General features: G+C 43.4%; 1 protein-coding gene across 6 annotated transcripts in view; it reads left to right on the top strand.

Annotated features, from left to right (window-relative positions):
• The window catches only part of HDAC10 (histone deacetylase 10), a 38,373-nt gene that overhangs the window by 2,145 nt on the left and 15,876 nt on the right, over window positions 1-20,352 (top strand). For all 6 annotated transcript variants that reach the window (XR_007772053.1, XM_050936186.1, XM_050936185.1 and 3 more), the window contains exons 4-13: window positions 4,487-4,583; window positions 5,133-5,230; window positions 5,497-5,601; window positions 5,797-5,865; window positions 6,613-6,739; window positions 10,630-10,695; window positions 11,051-11,110; window positions 11,475-11,564; window positions 14,841-14,947; window positions 17,600-17,667. Coding sequence is in view for 5 of the 6 variants with exons in the window: in XM_050936186.1 (XP_050792143.1) it covers window positions 4,487-4,583; window positions 5,133-5,230; window positions 5,497-5,601; window positions 5,797-5,865; window positions 6,613-6,739; window positions 10,630-10,695; window positions 11,051-11,110; window positions 11,475-11,564; window positions 14,841-14,947; window positions 17,600-17,667 (887 nt within the window). In the remaining variant the exon portion in view is untranslated. The remainder of the gene's footprint in view (window positions 1-4,486; window positions 4,584-5,132; window positions 5,231-5,496; window positions 5,602-5,796; window positions 5,866-6,612; window positions 6,740-10,629; window positions 10,696-11,050; window positions 11,111-11,474; window positions 11,565-14,840; window positions 14,948-17,599; window positions 17,668-20,352) is intronic.

The following is a 20,352-nucleotide window of genomic DNA, read 5'->3' as shown; positions in this document are numbered from 1 at the left end:
CAAGTCTGTAATGCACCTAAATCCTGTCCGACAGTTTTCTTGCTTTTCCTATTCTGGGCTTCTTTTGAGCAGAGATTGCCAATTGTATACAGTACTAACTGCAAAAGCAGCAAAGAGTCCTGTGGCACCTTATAGGCCTGGTCCACACTACACTGTTAAATCGATTTAACGCTGTACCCGTCCACACCACAATGCTCTTTAAATCGATGTAAAGGGCTCTTTAAATCGATTTCTGTACTCCTCCCCAACGAAAGGAGTAACGCTAAAATCGATATTAGCATATCGATTTAGGGTTAGTGTGGCCGCAAATCGAAGTTATTGGCCTCCGGGTGGTATCCCACAGTGCATTAGTGGCCGCTCTGGACAGGTAACTGAACTCTAATGCACTGGCCAGGTATACAGGAAAAGCTCCGCGAACTTTTGAATTGCATTTCCTGTTTGGCCAGCGTGGAGCTCTCATCAGCACAGGTGACCATGCAGAGCCCATCAGCACAGGTAACAATGCAGTCTCCTGAGAATAGAAAAAGAGCTCCAGCATGGACCGCACGAGAGGTACTGGATCTTATCACTATATGGGGAGAGGATTCTGCGTTCCAAAAGACGAAATGAAAAAACTTTTGAAAAAATTTCCAATACCATGAGGGAGAGAGGCCACACCAGGGACTCAGTGCAGTGCAGAGTGAAAGTGAAGGAGCTCAGACAAGCCTACCAGAAAACCAAAGCAGCAAATGGAAGATCCGGATCAGGGCCAAAAACATGCCGCTTCTACGCTGAGCTGCATGCAATTTCAGGGGGCTGCGCCACCACTAAACCCCGCCTCCCTGTCTGTGGATTCCGAGGTGGGGGTTATAATCTCAACCATGGATGAGGATTCAGCGGAGGGGGAAGATGAAGAGGAGGAAGAGCTTGCAGAGAGCTTGTTAAAGCAGCAGCACAGGGAGAAGCTATATGCCTCTTTGTATGGCTTACCATGACCGCATTCAAGCTGAATTGTGGTGCCTGGACCTGCGTCTGTGTTGATCTGTTACACCACAGCCGCAGGCACTCAATACTAAAAGAATCCAAATGCGACCTTGTAGTGAAATCACATGCTATGTAAGGTGAATAGTGTTGTTCACTATGAAAGAGTATAACCATTGTTCTGTGAAATGTATCTTTTATAATCCTTCTATCACTATTTTCCCCCACTCATGCAGCTGCAAATTTTTCAAGCCTCCCTACTCCATCCCGAAGGCTAGCTCAGATAAGGCGGAGGAAGAAGAGGACACGAGATGAAATGTTCACAGAAATCATGGCAGTAACCCTCAATGAAAGAGCTCATCTGGGGGAGTGGAAGGAGGTGGTAGCAAAGTACAGGAAAGATGCCAGTGAACGTGAGGATAGGAGAGACGCTCGAGATGAGAGGTGGCTGCAGGAAGATCAGAGGTGTAGGCAGGAAGATCAGCGGTGGCGGGATGCAACGCTGGAGCTGCTGCGTGATCAAACTGACATCCTCCGACGTCTGGTGGATCTTCAGGAGGAGCAGCGGGGTCACAGAGTGCCATTGCAGCCCATGTTTAACCACCCTCAGTACTCACCATATTCCATATCTTCCACACCCAGACGTGTAAGAACGCGTGGGGGAAGGCTTTGTGCACCAGCCCACTCCATCCCCATGGACAGTCCAACCAAAAGGCTGTCATTACATTGAAATGTGCTTAATGGCCTTTTCCTTCCCTGCTATCCTCCTCCCAAACCACTCCTGTGATACCTTGTTATTTCTCTTACTGTTTTTATAATTACATGCTTTTTAAACGAAGGGGGAGGATGGGTTGCTTACAGGGAATGACTTTTTATAAAGAATACATGCTTTTTAAACGATAGTGACTTTACTTCCATAAGCAAGCTGTAATTGAAGGGGGAGGGTGGGTTGCTTACAGGAGGAGTCAATAAAGGGGGGGAGGTTCATGAAGGGGAAACAAACACAGCAGTCACACCGTACCCTGGCCCATGATGAAACTCGTTTTCAAGGCTTCTCTGATGCGCACTGCTTCCTGGTGTGCTCTTCTAATCGCCCTGGTGTCTGGCTGCGCATAATCAGCGGCCAGGTGATTTGCCTCAGCCTCCCACCCCACCATAAAGGTCTCCCCCTTACTTTCACAGAGATTGTGGAGCACACAGCAAGCAGCAATAACAATGGGGACATTAGTTTGGCTGAGGTCTGAGTGAGTCAGTAATGTGCGCCAGCACGCCTTTAAATGGCCAAATGCACATTCTGCCACCATTCTGCACTTGCTCAGCCTGTAGTTGAACAACTCCTGACTATGTCCAGGCTGCCTGTGTATGGCTTCATGAGCCATGGCATCAAGGGGTAGGCTGCGTCCCCCAGGATAACTACAGGCATTTCAACATTCCCAACTGTTATTTTCTGGTCTGGGAAGTAATTCCCTTGCTGCAGCTGTTTAAACAGAGTAGTGTTCCTGAAGACACGAGTGTCATGAACCCTTCCTGGCCATCCCACGTGGATGTTGGTGAAATATCCCTTGTGATCCACCAGTGCTTGCAGCACCATGGAAAAGTACCCCTTGCGGTTTATATACTGGGTGCCCTGGTGCTCCGGTGCCAAGACAGGGATATGGGTTCCATCTATCCCCCCCCTCCACAGTTAGGGACTCCCATTGCAGCAAAGCCATCCACTATGACCTGCACGTTTCCCAGAGTCACAACCTTTCGTAGCAGCAGCTTAATGATTGCTTTGGCTACTTGCAACACAGCAGCCCCCACAGTAGATTTTCCCACTCCAAATTGATTCCCGACTGACCGGTAGCTGTCTGGCGTTGCAAGCTTCCAGAGGGCTGTTGCCACTCGCTTCTCCACTGTGAGGGCTGCTCTCATCTTGGTATTATGGCATTTCAGGGCAGGGGAAAGCAAGTCACAAAGTTCAAAGAAAGTGCTCTTACGCATGCGAAAGTTTCGCAGCCACTGCGAATCGTCCCACACCTGCAAAACTATGCGGTCCCACCAGTCTGTGCTTGTTTCCCGGGCCCAAAATCGGCGTTCAATGGGTAGAACCTCCCCCATTACCAGCGGGAGCTCCAAAGCACAGGGGCCTGCGGTTAGGGAGAATTCAGTGTCCATGTCCTCATCACTCGTCGCCGCGCTGCCATAGCTGCCGCCTCCTCTCCTGTGTTTGCAGTTCATGGTTCACCATAGACAGCACGAGAATGCACGAGGTGTTTACAAGGTCCACGATTGCGCTATTGAGCTGAGCAGGGTCCATGCTTGCTGTGCTATGGCGTTTGCTAAGTTCACCCAGGAAAAAAGGCACGAAATGGCTGTCTGCTGCTTTCAGGAAGGGAGGGGTGAGGCTGTACCCAGAACCACCCGCAACAATGATTTTTGCCCCATCAGGCACTGGGGTCTCAACCCAGAATTCCAAGGGTCAGGGAAGACTGCGGGAACTATGGGATAGCTACGGGATAGCTACCCACAGTGCAACGCTCAGGAAATCGATACTAGTCTCGGACCATGGACGCACACCGCCGAATTAATGTGCCTAGTGTGGACGTGCACAATCGACTTTATAATATCTGTTTTATAAAATCGGTTTAAGCTCATTCGAATTTATCCTGTAGTGTAGACTTACGTACCCATAGACTAACAGACGTATTGGAGCATGAGCTTTCGTGGGTGAATACCCACTTCGTCGGATGCATGTGCTAACTGCATATAACTGAGGCGCTGAACATGTAAAACTTTAAAAGTAAACTTTAAACAAAACTAGTCCAACTTTGCCAGAAAAAATGAACGCAAGAAAAATGGGAATTTATATAAATCAAATAGGGAGAGATGTTGAGGGGAAAAGAAGGGGAAATTATCCAAGATAAATTGAATCAAATAGAAATGCATTGTATTTAATTCTGCAGAAGGCCCTGGGCCCAGAGGGACTGTGGCATACATACTCAGAGATGGTGCCCCAGAGATGGGATTCCTGAACTCAGAAGGCCCTGGCTGTAGCCCTGGCCCAGACTTAATTGTGCCATGTTGTGCAATGGTTTTTCAGTGTGGGCAAATGTTGATGGTATATTAGGATGAAACCATCAAGCTCAATTTTACTTGTGATCTGAATGCATTTTCTTGGGACCCAGAGAGTATTTTGATTTTATTGCTTTGATCAAAGTAGAATCCTGCTGTGGGATTGACATTCTGAAGTTAGGTCTCACATGCTACCACCAATCTCTCATATTATCACATACTCTTTTCTTTTCACATTAGTAAAGGAGGAGGGATAGCTCAGTGGTTTGAGCATTGGCCTGCCAAACCAAGGGTTGCTAGTTCAGTTGTTGAGGGAGCCATTTAGGGAACTGGGATGAAAATCTGTCCTGGGATTAGTCCTTCTTTGAGCAGGATGACCTCCTGAGGTCCTTTCTGACCTTGATATTCTATGTTTAGTAGAGATTTTTTAGGCATATATCAGTTAACCTGCTTTCTCTTTTTTCAATTAAAGTTCAGAATACTTGGAAGTTGTAAAGAGCACCCAGACAATGAATGAAGAAGAACTCCAAAGAGTCTCAGAAAATTACGATGCTGTTTACTTTCATCCGGTATGTGGGCATGGCCATTTCCCTGTTGTGATTTATTTACTGTTGCATTAGAAGCCCATTTTTTATAGCTGGAATTAAAATAGCCAACATTTTTGTTTGTTTGTTTGTTTGTTTGTTTAAATATACTAGTAGTTTTTTTCATGAGGTACTTACAAGTATCAGTATAGTAATTTTAACTAACAAACATAACAGCTGCACAGCTTCTGCTCTCTAACCACACCACCTGATTGAAGTATAGTTTTGGATTTTATTTTAAACTAATAAAAGTAAGGAGACTAAGAGTTAAGGCCAACACTTTCCTCCCATAATTCTTCCCATTTTTGCCTGTGTATTGCTCATGCTTCTGAACAGTGCATGATATACACAAATATTTCTAGTAAAAGTCATACTTGAGTTTCCATTGTCAAATTCTGCTTTCAGTTACATCTAACTTCACTGGGGAGGGAACACTTCAAATAATCTGTTATAGTGATGCAAAACATGTCAGTTATGTTTAGTTTAAACCAGCTGGTCGGTGGCCGATGACAATAATTAGATTTCTTTTCTTAGAATACTTACCGCTGTGCTAAACTAGCAGTAGGAGCAACTTTGCAACTGGTGGACTCTGTGATGTCAGGAAAAGTGCGCAATGGAATGGCATTAGTAAGGTAATGAAGCACTTAAGAGTTCTGACCCTCACAGAGGTACCGGCAGCAGGGATAAACCATGGGACCTCTTGAGCTAAATATATGAGCCTCTGCTGCCTGAGCTAAAAGATATGTCTCTTAGCCCTGGCTGTAGCAGGCTCATCAATCTCTTGCTGGCCCAGCCACCACTAGAGGGGTACAGGGTGCCACTCCAACCAAGCAGGGGTTACATTACTTTTAAACCAAAGTTCATTCTTAGTGAGTAACCATGTCTAGCTTTGTTTCAGGCCTCCGGGTCATCACAGCCAGCGAAATGCAGCCAATGGATTCTGTGTGTTCAATAATGTTGCTATTGCAGCTCAGTATGCCAAAAGAAGATACGGTCTTCAGAGGTTAGTGTATATTTATCTCTGGGGTAGGTTTTCAAAGACACAAATGGCAGTTAGGTGCCTAACTTCCACTGAAAGACCATAGGCTTTTGGCACCAAAGTGCCTTTAACAATCTTCTCCTCTATTTGTTACTTACTATCCTCTTGGCTTGGGTTGCTGTGATGGTTCTAGTGAATATTTCCTTTTGATTCATGCAGAATTCTCATTGTTGACTGGGATGTGCACCATGGACAAGGAATTCAATATGTATTTGAAGAGGATCCCAGGTTTGTAATTTTCTTTTGCATGTCAAGTTGGTTTATTTTTGGTTGCCTCTCAGTAGAATAAAACCCTTCTTATTTTGAAAATAGAAATTCCTACAAAATGCCTCTCATTCTTCTAGGTACACCTCTACCCCCTCCCCGGAGCACTGCTTTACCGTGTTATGTCTGAATTCGTGTTATATCAGGTCGCGTTATATTGGGATAGAGGTGTACTTCATTCTCTCTGAAACTGTATTTATTTATTCTCATTTGTCAAACAAACTGAAACAAATCTTTAAACCTAATTAAAAGTAATTTGTAAGTCTGCTCTAGAAAAATTGACACAACATGAGCCCTGTGGCTACCTTTGTTTGCTGATAGAAAGCTCTCTCCGCACACTATCCAAATATTCAGTGAACAACTGGTCTAAACAAATGTGTTTTATGCTGTTTTCTAAAAGCTACGAACTCTGAGCCCATCAGCAAGACCCTTCTTTCAAAAATTCCCTTTCTCTGGCCCTAGAGCAGTCTGTGCCAGAAACTTACAGCAAAAGTGCCCTAGCTGAATTTGACTGTTGTGCTAGACTATGCAGAGCTTTTCAAGTAAGTGGGTGCCAGTTTGTTCAGCAATATTAGTGGAGAGAAAGATGGGGAATGTTTGCTACTTAAGGCCTATTTTCCTGCTGTATGTGAAATGAGCCAGAGAGGGTCAGATGTGAAAAGATCCTTCGTAACTTTTGTTTCAGTTGGGTTTGTTTGTTCTTTCTTTCAGTGTTCTCTATTACTCCTGGCATCGCTATGAGCATCAGCAGTTCTGGCCCTTGCTCAGAGAATCTGATTATGATGCTGTTGGTCAGGGAAAAGGAAAAGGATTCAATTTAAATGTACCTTGGAATAAGGTAAATGTTGCTTGACAGCATAACAGTGCACATTCAATAGCTTTGTCTGTCATGCATTCAGAGCAATGTGTTAGCAATTTTAGAAGTAATACTTTTGATGAGAAATGCATTGACTTGATTACTTGGCAGAGGTCACACATTCCAGCGAAAGGAATCTCTTCTGAGAAAATGACTTTCAGTGTGATGATTTAAACAATCTGTCACCAATTCAGACATTCCCTTTCCTTTACCTGTATGTTATTTGGTTAGGCCCCAATACAGCAAAGCATTTGAGCACATGATGAAATAGATCCCTCTTCAGCAAAGAACTTAAGCACATACTTAAGACCACTGAATTTGAATGTGTACATACTTTGCTGAATAGGGATGGATGGCTGTACCTGAGGCCTTAAAAGCTAAGGCTCCTGCTTTGTATTCTGTTCCTCCTGTTTAACTGTTTGCGCCTGGCTTTGAAGGAACTGAGATTTGGATCCACAAAGGGACTTAGCCATTGCAGTGCTCAACATTGCAATGCCTAACTTTTAGGCACCTTGAAAACCACAAAGGCTGAGTTAGGATGCTAGGCCCTCTGTACAGTACTTGGGGAGAGACAGGCACCTGAGAATGGGATCCATAAAAGCCAGCACTTTAGGCAGGGCAATGGGAGATGCTGACAATAGCAGGAGTCCCTCTGCTCTTAAGAGTTAGGCACCTAAGTCCAGCCTGCAGAGAGGCACCTGTCTCTGCTTGTGGAAACCCTTTGTCTGGAGTCAGGTGACTTAGGTGCCTGAACTGTTTCTTGTGGCCTGTCTCACTCCGCACAAGATGGCAGGGGAAGGGAAGAGGAGGAGAGCTCCCTAATAACCTTTATCCCTGTGATTAGGGCACTCAAAAGGTGGAGGGAATCCCTGTTCAGATCCCTTCTCTTCATCAAGTAGAGGGAAGAATTAAACCAGGGTTTTCCACATCCCAAGTGAGTGCTCAAACCACTAGGCTAAAGGTTATTGTCCTCGCTGCCTATTTTGTTAGTGTTAGGCGTGCTCTGAGCTTGCCTGCTGGATTAAAGTAAGATAGGCATACCTCCGTCTATCTTCTCCTGGTTTGAGGATCAGGTTGGAGCTTAGCCATGAGATAGGCATCTAGATACCTGTCTTAGGGAGCAATGTGCATGCTCGGAGGCAGAAATTTACCTGCCTAGGGGACTTTTGCAGCAAAAGTGTAGGTACTGAGAGAATTTAGGTTATGGGGGGGGGGGGGTAGGTGGCAGCCAGGTGAGGGTTTTGCAGATTGCAGTGGTGCCTAAAACTGGGACATAGGCACCTGTCATGGGGTTCAGGATGCAATCCAGACCAGTGAGCAGTTGTCACTATTTGCCCTGCTACCCTGAATGCCTTACAATGCTTTGCTGCTGTAGGTCCCAGCCTGGGATATTCACAACCTACAAACATGCAGTGAAGTGTCTGTGTGTTAGACAGTCCTAGTTCAGCAGCTCTGACCCCAGCAGCCTGTCTGTAGCCCCACTCTGTCTTCCACCAGCCTTGGTTACAACCAGCAAGGTGACCCCAACACGCTCCCAATCCCAAATTTTCTGAAAGCCACGTGCTCTGCAATGTCCAGTCCTCATCTGAACAGTGCAGAGAAATCATAAGGTTCATTTGTTTCTCTAAAGACACACAAGCACATTACAGCTTATTAACTTACCATGAATAAATGCAGCTTTCCCTTTAAACACAGCACTGAGTTGATTTATAGTAAAAATAAAACAAATTAATTAACGACAGGACATCGGTTAAGTGATGCCAAGAACACTGAGAAAGGGCAAGCAAATAAAAGTGAAAAACACACATCTAACAGTCTAAAACCCAATCTAGCAAGGTACAGTAACTCCTCACTTAAAGTCATCCCAGTTAATGTTGTTTTGTTGTTATGTTGCTGATCAATTGGAGAACATCTTCGTTTAAGGGAGCATTATGCAACTTTATAACGTTTGGCAGCCACCTGCTTTGTCCACTGCTTGCAGGAAGAGCAGCCCACTGGAGCTAGCTGGTGGACCGGCAGCCCTCCTATCAGCTCCCTACTCCCCTAAGTTCCCTGTGTGGCGGCTGCCCAGCAAGCTAGCAATTGCCGGGCAGTTCAGCTGTCCCTCCACCCACTGCCATGTGCTGCTCCTGCCCTCTGCCTTGGAGCTTCTCCCGGGAGCCTCCTGCTTGCTGCGTGGGGGGGAGGAGAGAGGCTAACGTCAGGATGCCCCCCTACCCCCCCACTCCTGCCCCTCCACTCCTTTACGTCATCATGCCATCTCCACAGAGCAGTGGGGGACATGACAGGGCTCAGGACTGAGGGAGCTTGCTGGCAGCAGCTGTTGTCTCAACTTGCTGATTTACTTGAAAAGGCGGTGTATTTAGAGTGGGGTCACTGTACTTAAAGAGGCAATGCACGTCTCTCTCACACACAGCGTGTATCTCTGTCTTTCTCTGCCATGCTGTCTCCCCTCCCTCCATTCGTGCTGCCTTGTAAAGTGTGAGGCTACATTAACAACATGTTAACCCTTGAGGGCTCAGCCAAAGTGTTAGTTCATCATTTAGCATTAAAGTATTTCCTGGGAAATATCCTACTCTCTTCCACCTTCTGACTTCACCACCTCAACCAAACTTCACAATCATTGCTGTGTACGTATTAAATTGTCTAAAATGTATACGGTGTGTGTCTGGCGAAAAAAATTTCCCTGGAACCTAATTCCCCCCATTTAGATTAATTCTTATGGGGAAATTGGATTCACTTAACATCGTTTTGCTTAAAGTAGCATTTTTCAGGAACATAACTACAACATGAAGCAAGGAGTTACTGTACAAGCTTTGTTCAAGATGGTTTCTCACCTAGTTAGCAGAGACTTCAACCTCTCCTTTATTGAAGAACCCATCTTTCTCAGCTTGCATGAACTCTGTTCCCTTGTGTCTATCTAGTGATGGATGCCAAAGATGGCTTCTATCTTCCAAAGTTCAATGACTTTGTTTCAAGAGGCAGGATGATCTCATGCTGTTGTTCCCTTCCTGTGAGCTTCCCACCACCCTGCTTGTAAATGAGCTTCCATTGTTCTAATTTACAGGAGACGGGTAAATAGTTGCATTTTATCCTGTCTGGAAGGGAACCTGTTTCACTGTGTTTGGCCACAGACTTTAAAGCATGCTGTCATTTAAGTACCCATATTTCCTCATATAGTGTTGGTAAATACCTTTCACAATGATATCAATCACCAGTGTGTCATTACTTTCAGAAAAGACGTCTGTACACTGTATACAATACTACAGTATTATAAAAATAAGTTAATTCAGTTACTTATCACTTGAGGTTTGCCACCCTGTGCTTATAGACCAGTAAACCTTTGAAATGGATTTTCTGAGGGTACCCCTCAAAGTAAAGTTTATTCAAGCTGTGAGGAAAGCCACATGGAATCTGGTGATGAAGGAGGCTCCATGCTCTCCCCTTCTCCCTCCACTTGTTAGTTTAATAGCTTTGTTACCTAATGTTTAAAAGTGGACCGTCATTGTCTTTAACTGAATACTGGGCTGGTCAGAGAATCAAATACACATCACCTTGTGTAAGTCATTCCTGTTTACCAGCTCCACCGACATACCTTAGTCATCATTCCACCATATATCCATAACTCTTAATATACACCACATACATATATCACACAAGAATATAAATGGTCAGTGAGTTATTAATTTTCAAATGATACCTCACAAGGCATATTTTGTACAAAGATTATTATAATAGTGTGCAGGGTGTGAATACAGGCATACTTAGGATCACAGCACCTAAACCCTTTTGTGGATCTGGCCCCTAGAAAATAAACACATTACTTTCTCAGAAAAAAGAGCTGCTTCATATCTCGTGTATTGGTTTTGCAGGTTGGAATGGGGAATTCTGATTATCTAGCTGCATTTTTCCATGTGTTGCTTCCAGTGGCTTTTGAGGTAATGTGTTTGTTCTGATTTTTTAAATAAAAATAATAATAATAAAAAAACCTTTTAAAGTGGTGATTTTATAAATATCTGTAGGTATAGGAATGCTGTGTGCATTTGAAATGCAGTCAGTCCATTGTTTCTACTGAAAGGAGTGTCTGTCTGAATGACTGGTGCCTGAATAGTGAAATATTGACATGAATGAGAGTTTTATTTTTACATATTCAATATAAAAGGCTCTAATGAAACAATACAAAGGCTAAGTCATGCCGTTTTTACTCAGGAAAATTCTTTATTCATGTGCGTTGACAGGACTGGGCCCAGAGATTGCAAAAAGGCTATATAATGTATCTTTGTTTTATTATAGTTTGTTCCAGAACTTATTCTGGTCTCTTCTGGATATGATTCAGGAATTGGTGACCCCGAGGTAAGCAATTATACAGGATTTTGCACCTTCTCTTATCCATTACTTTAAAAATAAAATTTATTTATATTTTAAATGTCGTAATTGTCCACCTATTGATAAGTAGATTTCACTTTGACCAAGCATAAAACCTCATGTTTCAGGCCTTAAACTAATCTTGAACTTTTAGGGATTAGGCTGAGACATTTATGGGTTGTTGGGGGGGAGGTACAGATTTTTCCACGTTGCACATTTATCTGAAATACATGGTGCGGGAACCAGGATACTGGGCTACATGGACTATGGGTGATCCACTATAGCAGTTCTTATGTTACCAGCTTTGTTGACCAAGGCTTCTATTTCTTTTTAACACTTTCCTGGTTTTTAGGGTCAGATGAATGCTACTCCAGAATGTTTTGCTCACCTTACACATTTCCTAATGCAGTTAGCTAATGGAAGGCTGTGTGCAGTTCTAGAGGTAAAGCTTTAAACGTGTCATTTTTTTTTGTACATTTTGGAGGGGAGGGTCTTTGTATAAGAGCCTCAAATCCCTAGCCTGGAACTAGAAATAAAAAAGCTCAGCAAAATAAATTCTTTCCGTATGCACGTGAAGCTTTACTAGAATGTCTCTTTTGAGAACCAGGAATGCAAGAATGGTTAAGACTTTACAGTGCTCTTGCGAGTGTATAGGAAAACCGCATCTCTTTTTAAACTGACGTTTTGTAGTCTACACTTTTGAGGGAGAGAGAATTTATATGATGATTTTATATTCTGATTTAAAAAAATAAAGCTTTCAATGTGGGGTCATAGTGCTTTTGTACAGACTGGAGTGCTACTCTGAACCATATCAGATCCATTAAGAACAAGGCTGCATTAGGGACATTTTTGCAAGTAAACCTTGTGCCACTAGAGCTTTTAAAGACATCTTCCTAAGTACATATTTACCCAGTAATGGTGTCCTTATTGATTTCTCATTGTATTTATTAAAAAATCTCTACACGACCTACTGCTATTGAAGGCTTTCTTTTTAACTAAGAAAATATTTTATCTTTCTGAACATTTCATGGTGCATCCTTCAAACTCACCCTCTCAACAGCATCCTAAAGAACTGATGGCTCTTGTGGGCATGTTGAGTTTGTAGATATATTACTACTCACTCAAGGCATCCAAGCCTGGTTTCTTTCCTAAGGTGAACCCATTTCTCACCCTCATTCTCCATTAAATAGCGACAGAGTCCTGTGGCACCTTATAGACTAACAGATGTATTGGATCATGAGCTTTCGTGGATGAATACCCACTTTGTCAGACGCATGTAATGGAAATTTCCAGAGGCAGGTATAAATATGCAGGCAAGAATCAGTCTAGAGATAATGAGGTTAGTTCAGTCAGGGAGGATGAGGCCCTCTTCTAGCAGTTGAAGTGTGAACACCAAGGGAGGAGAAACTGCTTTTGTAGTTGGCTAGCCATTCACAGTATTTGTTTAATCCTGAGCTGATGGTGTCAAATTTGCAAATGAACTGAAGGTCAGCAGTTTCTCTTTGGAGTCTGGTCCTGAAGTTTTTTGCCACAGGATGTCTACCTTTAAATCTGGGAACCTATAGGAGAACACTTCAACCTCCCTGGACACACAATAGCATATTGTATATTGGTCTTTTACTATTCTATACCTGTCAATGGATGAATAGTGGATTTCAGTCTCCAGAGGTGTCAGTGTTGCAACTTTTGAGCACTAAGGTATATATCAGAATAGATACTCGCAGATGAAAATGGGTTTAATAGAGATAAAACATCAAGGGTAAGATCCTTACCCCCGCTCTGCCCATTCTATATTGGGTAAGAGGGCAATATAAAGGGGTCCTAAAATTTCTTGTTCCAGCTAGGTGAGGAGTCCCCTTGTGAAAACACTCTCGGATCTTGTGAGGTGGGACCCGCCCACCGCTCAGGCTATAGCCCGAGCCCAAACATCTAAACTGCAGATAAACAGCCCCTGAGCCTGAGCCCTGTGAGCCCGAGGCAGGGGCCAGCTGTGGGTTTTTAATTGCAGTGTAGACATACCCTTAGTGGCTCAGTACAGAATCTCACCCCAAGTTTCCCAATTTTTTTTTTTTTTTTTTTGGTAAGATCATAACTGATTTCCAGTAATGCATTCAAACCGGGTTATGCTCATTGGTGTCATTTCACAATGATGTATTTTAACAAGTTCACAGAATCATAGACTATCAAGGCTGGAAGGGACCTCAGGAGGTCATCTAGTCCAACCCCCTGCTCAAAGCAGGACCAATCCCCAACTAAATCACCCCAGCCAGGGCTTTGTCAAGCCTGACCTTAAAAATCTCTAAGGAAGGAGATCCCACCACCTCCCTAGGTAACCCATTGGAGTGCTTCACTACCCTCCTAGTGAAAATGTTTTTCCTAATATCCAACCTAAACCTCCCCCACTGCAACTTGAGACCATTACTCCTTGTTCTGTCATCTGGTACCACTGAGAACAGTCTAGATCCGTCCTCTTTGGAACCCCCTTTCAGGTAGTTGAAAGCAGCTATCAAATGCCCCCTCATTCTTCTCTTCTGCAGACAAAACAACCCCAATTCCTTCAGCCTCTCCTCATATGTCATGTGCTCCAATCCACTAATCATTTTTGTTGCCCTCCGCTGGACTCTTTCCAATTTTTCCACATCCTTCTTGTAGTATGGGGCCCAAAACTGGACACAATACTCCAGATGAGGCCTCACCAATGTCGAATAGTGGGGAATGATCACGTCCCTCGATCTGTTAGCAATGCCCCTACTTAAACAGCCCAAAATGCCATTAGCCTTCTTGGCGACAAGGGCACACTGTCAACTCATATCCAGCTTCTCGTCCATTGTAACCCCTAGGACCTTTTCGGCAGAACTGCTGCCTAGCCATTCGGTCCCTAGTCTGTAGCAGTGCATGGGATACTTCCTTCCTAAGTGCAGGACTCTGTACTTGTCCTTGTTGAACCTCATCAGATTTCTTTTGGCCCAATCCTCTAATTTGTCTGGGTCCCTCTGTATCCTATCCCTACCCTCCAGTGTATCTACCACTCCTCCCAGTTCGGTGTGATCTGCAGACTTGCTGAGGGTGCAGTCCACGCCATCCTCTACACCATTAAAGAAGATATTGAACAAAACCGGCCCCAGGACCGACCTTGGGGCTCTCCACTTGATACCGACTGCCAGCTAGACATGGAGCCATTGATCACTACCTGTTGAGCCCAATGATCTAGCCAGCTTTCTATCCACCTTGTAGTCCATTCATCCAGCCCATACTTCTTTAACTTGCTGGAAAGAATACTGTGGGAGACCATATCAAAAGCTTTGCTAAAGTCAAGGAATAACACATCTACTGCCTTCCCCTCATCCACAGAGCCAGTTATCTCGTCATAGAAGGCAACTAGGTTAGTCAGGCATGACTTGCCCTTGGTGAATCCATGTTGACTGTTCTGATCATTTTCCTCTCCTCTAACTGTTTCAGAATTGATTCCTTGAGGACCTGCTCCATGACTTCTGACTAAGCGTTTTCAGACTGAAACAGAAACTGTAGCTGACTATTTCCATGGCACTAGCCCTTAGATCCTACTTTCCATTTAGCTAACATGCAGGCATATTTCAAAAGATGGATGTAGAATATTTTTAAATGAAAAAATATACTTTGTACAAGCATGCTTTACAGGTAATTTATTTACTATGCATTTGTTCTTTGCATTACACAAAACATACTTTAATTTTCCTAGGGTGGATACCATTTGAAATCATTGTCTGAATCAGTCTGCATGACTGTAAAAACTTTGCTTAGAGACCCTCTCCCCCAGATCTCTGGAGAAATGGCACCATGCTTAAGGTATGGATCAAGAAATATTTTGTTTCATGCTATATATGTCTGTTCTTATTGTTTGTGAAAGACACTGATTGTACATTGAATTGGAGCTATTTGAGTGTGAGCTAGAAATCAAGTCACATGGGCATTTCATAATATTTTTTCTACTTTTATCATCAAGTGTGAAGAAAACTACCTTAAAACCTAAATGTGGGAAACAGAACATTTCATTAAAAATGCTACAATTTCCAGAAAATAATAAAAATTCTCATTGATTACATTCTTAATGCTGATGCTCAAAAATATTAAACAATATGATCATAATATTGATAAATGCAAATTAAGAAGTTAGGCCCCAGTTCAGAAAGGTACTTAAGCACATGCCTGGCCTTAAGCACATGAATAGTTCCATCAATGAGACGGTTAAACATGTGCTTATAATAGTTTGCTGAATCAGGGCTTTAATATGCTGCTAGAATGCATAATTTTTCTGACTCTGATCACTCCCACTTCAAAATGATCAATTTATTTCTGGTTTTGTTTTCCTTTTCTGGGATTATTTCCAATTAAGAATAAAATCTGAGTGAAATCAGGAGGGGAATTTTTTTCACTATCTCTATCCTTAAACCTCATTTCTCTATAGACATCCACCTCAGTCAAAGCTGAACTCATAATGCCATGAGTGGCAGTATCAGATAACAGCAGCCAGTGAGGTGAACTATGAATTCACACAATATCTTGTCATGAATCTAGATTGTAATATCTTTGGGGCACCAACTGTCTCTTTACTTACTGTTTGTACGACACCCAGCTAAGGGTCCTGGAACAGGGAGGCCAGGGGCTGATGGGCCCCATCACTTAAAGGTGGGAGGGCTGTGCCCTCCCACTTTTTACTGACTGTCAGGGCAAGAGAAGCAAGTGGGAGGTGGGACCTCGGGGGAAGAAGTGGTATTGGGGAAGAGACAGTGAGAGGGCAGGGGCTCAGGAAGAAGGGGCGGAGCAAGGGCAGAGGCTTCGGAGGGAAGGGGTGGCGTGAAGGGGCGGGGCCATGGTTCAGGTGCTGGTGGCCCCCCCACTTTTAGGGATCTTCCATCACCCCTTCACCCGGCACAGTGAGGACCAGGGCTCTGGACGAGGCTCGTAAATGCTACTGTAATATACTTACATAGCAATAATAATATGAAAAATGACCTACTGCTTCTAACACAATGAAATAGCAAAGGATATATCGCTATTTTCTGAGGTCCCAAACCTGTGTTGCATCTACTCCTTGTGCCTGCACAGAGCCCCACGGACTTCAAGAGGGCTCCACAAGTGTGTGCATGGATAGATGTGATTTCAGGATTGATGTCTTAATCTGCTGAAGCAATGGAAAGATGCAAGACAACAGGTGAAATTCTGGCCTCGTTGAAGGCAGTGGCAGTTTTGCTACTTACATCTTGAGGGCCAGGATTTCACTCAACAGTGTATAAGTGTATGCACTTCCAAGGTACTGAAAGAGATAGAAAGCAATGTGGTCATAGCAACAAGAGTCCTGTGGCGCCTTATAGACTAACAGATGTATAGGAGCATAAGCTTTCATGGGTGAATACCCACTTTGTCAGACGCATGTAATGGAAATTTCCAGAGGCAAGTATAAATATGTAGGCAAGCACCAGTCTAGAGATGACGAGGTTAGTTCAATCAGGGAGGATTAGGCCCTCTTTTAGCAGTTGAGGTGTGAACACCAAAGGAGGAGAAACTGCTTTTGTAGTTGGCTAGCCATTCACAGTCTTTGTTAAATCGTGACCTGATGGTGTCAAATTTGCAAATGAACTGAAGCTCAGCAATTTCTCATCAGCCAAACTGGATAGTTCGTACGTGAAAGGATAAATGGACACAAGTCAGATATTAGGAATGGCAATATACAAAAACCTGTAGGAGAACACTTCAACTTCCCTGGCCACGCAATAGCAGATTTAAAGGTAACCATCCTACAGCAAAAAAACTTCGGGACCAGACTTCAAAGAGAAACTGAGCTTCAGTTTATTTGCAAATTTGACATCATCAGCTCACGATTAAATAAAGACTGTGAATGGTTTGTCAACTACAAAAGCAGTTTCTCCTCCTTTGGTGTTCACACCTCAACTGCTAGAAGAGGGCCTGATCCTCCCTGATTGAACTAACCTCATTATCTCTAGCTTGATTCTTGCCTGCATATTTATACCTGCCTCTGGAAATTTCCATTACATGCGTCTGATGAAGTGGATATTCACCCACGAAAGCTTATGCTCCAATACATCTGTTAGTCTGTAAGGTGTCACAGGACTCTTAGTCTGGATCTATAAAAAGCAACAAACAGGGCTACCCCTCTGATACTTAACAGTGTATTCATGTAATGGAACACTAAACTGTATTATACTGTTCAGCCTCTAGGTGGCACTGTCTGAGAAATACCTTATTCAAGCTAACCTCAGCTGTACCTGCGGGCAGAACATTAAAGGATGGTATAGTGAACACATCTGGTGTGTCTCTTGCTCACTGACTGACACTTGCAAGTAATCCTTCCAAGTAACATGCGCTTCTCTTTGTTTTTCTAGCCAAGACTTTAGAAACGGAGTCTTATGTTTAGCTTGTCAAGTAATTTTCCCTATATTTTCATCTGAACTGATGATGCTAATCACTTCTCTTTTGTAGTGCTATAGAGTCTATACAAAATGTGAGAGGTGCACATAAACCATACTGGAAATGTTTGATGTACGAAGGTAATTGCTCTTCAGTTTCTTTTTGCTAATGTGGTTGATAAATGTGATACATACTTGAACTCTAGAAAAGATTTATAATTAATATTCGTAGGTTCAAATAACCTACTTACTTCACGGAAACATTGTGAGAGATCGTTATTCAGGGCCAGATTCTTTGCTGGTGTAATTTGGCATAGCTCATAAGAACATAGGAATGGCCACTTGGCGTCAGACCAATGGTCTATCTAGTTCAATATCCTGTCTTACAACAGTGGCCAGTGCAAGGTGCTTCAGTGGGAATGGACAGAACAGTGCAATTATCAAGTGATCCATCCCTTGTCCTCCAGCCCCAGCATCTGGCAATCAGAAACTTAGAGACTCCCTAAGCATGGAGTTGCTTGACCATCTTGGCTAATAGCCATTGATGAACGTATCTAATTCTTTTTTGAACCTTGTTATAGTTTTGGCCTTCATAACATCCTGTTTCACAGGTTGACTGTACATTGTGTGAAAAAGTACTTTGTTTGTTTTAAACCTGATGCCTATTAATTTCATTGGGTGACCTCTTGTTCTTGTGTTATGTGAAGGGGTAAATAACACTCCCTTGCTCACTTTCTCCACACCAGTTATGATTTTATAGACCTCTGTCACATCCCCCACCACAGTCATCTTTTTTCCAAGCTGAACAGTCCCAGTCTTATTAATCTCCTCATATGGATGCTGTTCCATACCCCTAATCATTTTTGTTGCCCTTCTCTGTACCTTTTCTCATTCCAATAGATCTTTTTTGAGATGGGGTGATCAGAACTGTATGCGGTATTCAGGGTGAGGGTGTACCTTGGATTTATATAGTGGCATTATGATATTTACTGTCTTATTAGTAAGGGTTGTGAGTCTGTCATGGAAATCACGAATTCCATGACTTTCCGTGATCCCATGACTTCTTCAGTGACCGGTGCTGGCTTAGGGGCTACCCGAGCTGGGCAACCCTATGGCTGGCAGCAGCAGTTTAGCTGTGTGAGAGGAGATTCAGGTCTAGGAACAGGGGGTTGGGTGGTACGGGAGGTGCTTACCTTGGGGTGGGAGACTCCCTGGCTCCCACTGACATGGCCCTGCCACTCCTAGGCAGCGGAAGGACCAGGGGGCTCCATGTGCTTCCCGCATCCATAGGCCCTGCCCCTGCAGCTCCCATTGGCTGCGGTTCCCGGCCAATGGGAACTGCACAGCTAGTGCTTGTGGCAGGAGCAGCACGCGAAGCCTCCTGGCTCGCCGGCCGCTGAGGAGCTGCAGGGACATGTGGAGCCGGATAGTGAGCCCCTGCCAGCCCTGTCAACCCTCCCCCAGCACCAGCGGTGTCCTGGGCCACCTCGCTCAGCACCCGTGGTGCCCCCAGACCGCCCTCCCACTGCTTAGCACGTGTGGCCCCTTGCCCAAGTTTTAGTTAGGGGTATATAGTAAAAGTCATGGACAGATCATGGGCTGTGAATTTTTGTTTACTGCCAGTGACTTGTCCATGACTTTTACTAAAAATACCCATGACTAAACCACAGCCTTACTTATTAGCTGTCCCTTTCCTATTGCTTCCTAACATTCTGTTAGCCTTTTTGACTGCCGATGCACATTGAGTGGATGTTTTCAGAGAACTATCCATAATGACTCCAAGAGCTCTTTCTTGAGTGGTAACAGCTAATTTAGACTCCATTATGTTGTATGTATAGTTGGGATTATGTTTTCCAATGTGCACTACTTTGCATTTATCACTAATACAAGTGATACATTTATCAACATTGAATTTCGTCTTGGTTGGAAGTGCTAATATATATGACGGGATGCACAATCAGTATCTGGTCCCAGTGAGCAAAGGCTTAATCTTTGCTCAGCTTCCTCCTCCCTTTGTATGCTTGCTCAGATTGGCCGCCAGAGGGGCAGAGAATGCTTTTGTGGGGATTTGGCACTAGTGTCATAAGTCTGAGTTAAATGTCATGCTGAGGAGTATTGTGTGTTCTTTTTCTGTTTGTTACTTTGCTTTCTTCTTACAACTACTAGTGATACTCCTTGATACAAAAACCATGCTAACTACAGCTGGTTTTCTTTCTGCTGAATCATTCCACCAATTCAGAATATAAAAGCTGTACATGTTCTGAAAAATATTCCTTCCATGTTGTTTATTTCGTTCCATCCCAGCTAATGGCTTTTTTTAGTTGAGGTTGGTGGATAAAAGCTTCATATTTAGGATTCTAATCTCTTGAGATTTACAAAGATATTCCCAGTAATCTTTATGGCTTTTATTCAAATAGTGGTACCTGAAGGATGAGTATACCTTTAGGCCCCAGTTCTGCAAACACTTACACAGATGCGTGACTTTATGTACATGAGTTGTTCAGTTAAGCACATGTAGGATTGGGCCCTCAAAGAATACAGAACAATTTATTTTACTCTGTAAATAAAAATTTTTAGAAACAGCTTTATTTGCTCATCTTTCATATTAACCAAAGGAAGCTTGAAGCCATATTTTTATGAAAATGAACACAGTAATGCCGAATATCCCTTCTGAAAATTACATATTTCTTTGTAGCATAAATATATTTTAAATCAGCATCTGAAAATACATATTTGCACCAGCCAGGCAAATGCACCTTTCTATGGTAAATAAATACAATTACTGTGCATGTTAATAAGTAACATTTTTAGTGCCCAAGAATTACA

The sequence above is a fragment of the Gopherus flavomarginatus genome, chromosome 1 (genome assembly GCF_025201925.1).
Source record: "Gopherus flavomarginatus isolate rGopFla2 chromosome 1, rGopFla2.mat.asm, whole genome shotgun sequence".
In the NCBI taxonomy this organism is placed as follows: domain Eukaryota; kingdom Metazoa; phylum Chordata; order Testudines; family Testudinidae; genus Gopherus; species Gopherus flavomarginatus.
The sequence above is the reverse complement of the archived record's forward strand: the minus strand, read 5'-3'. Positions and strand labels throughout refer to the sequence as shown.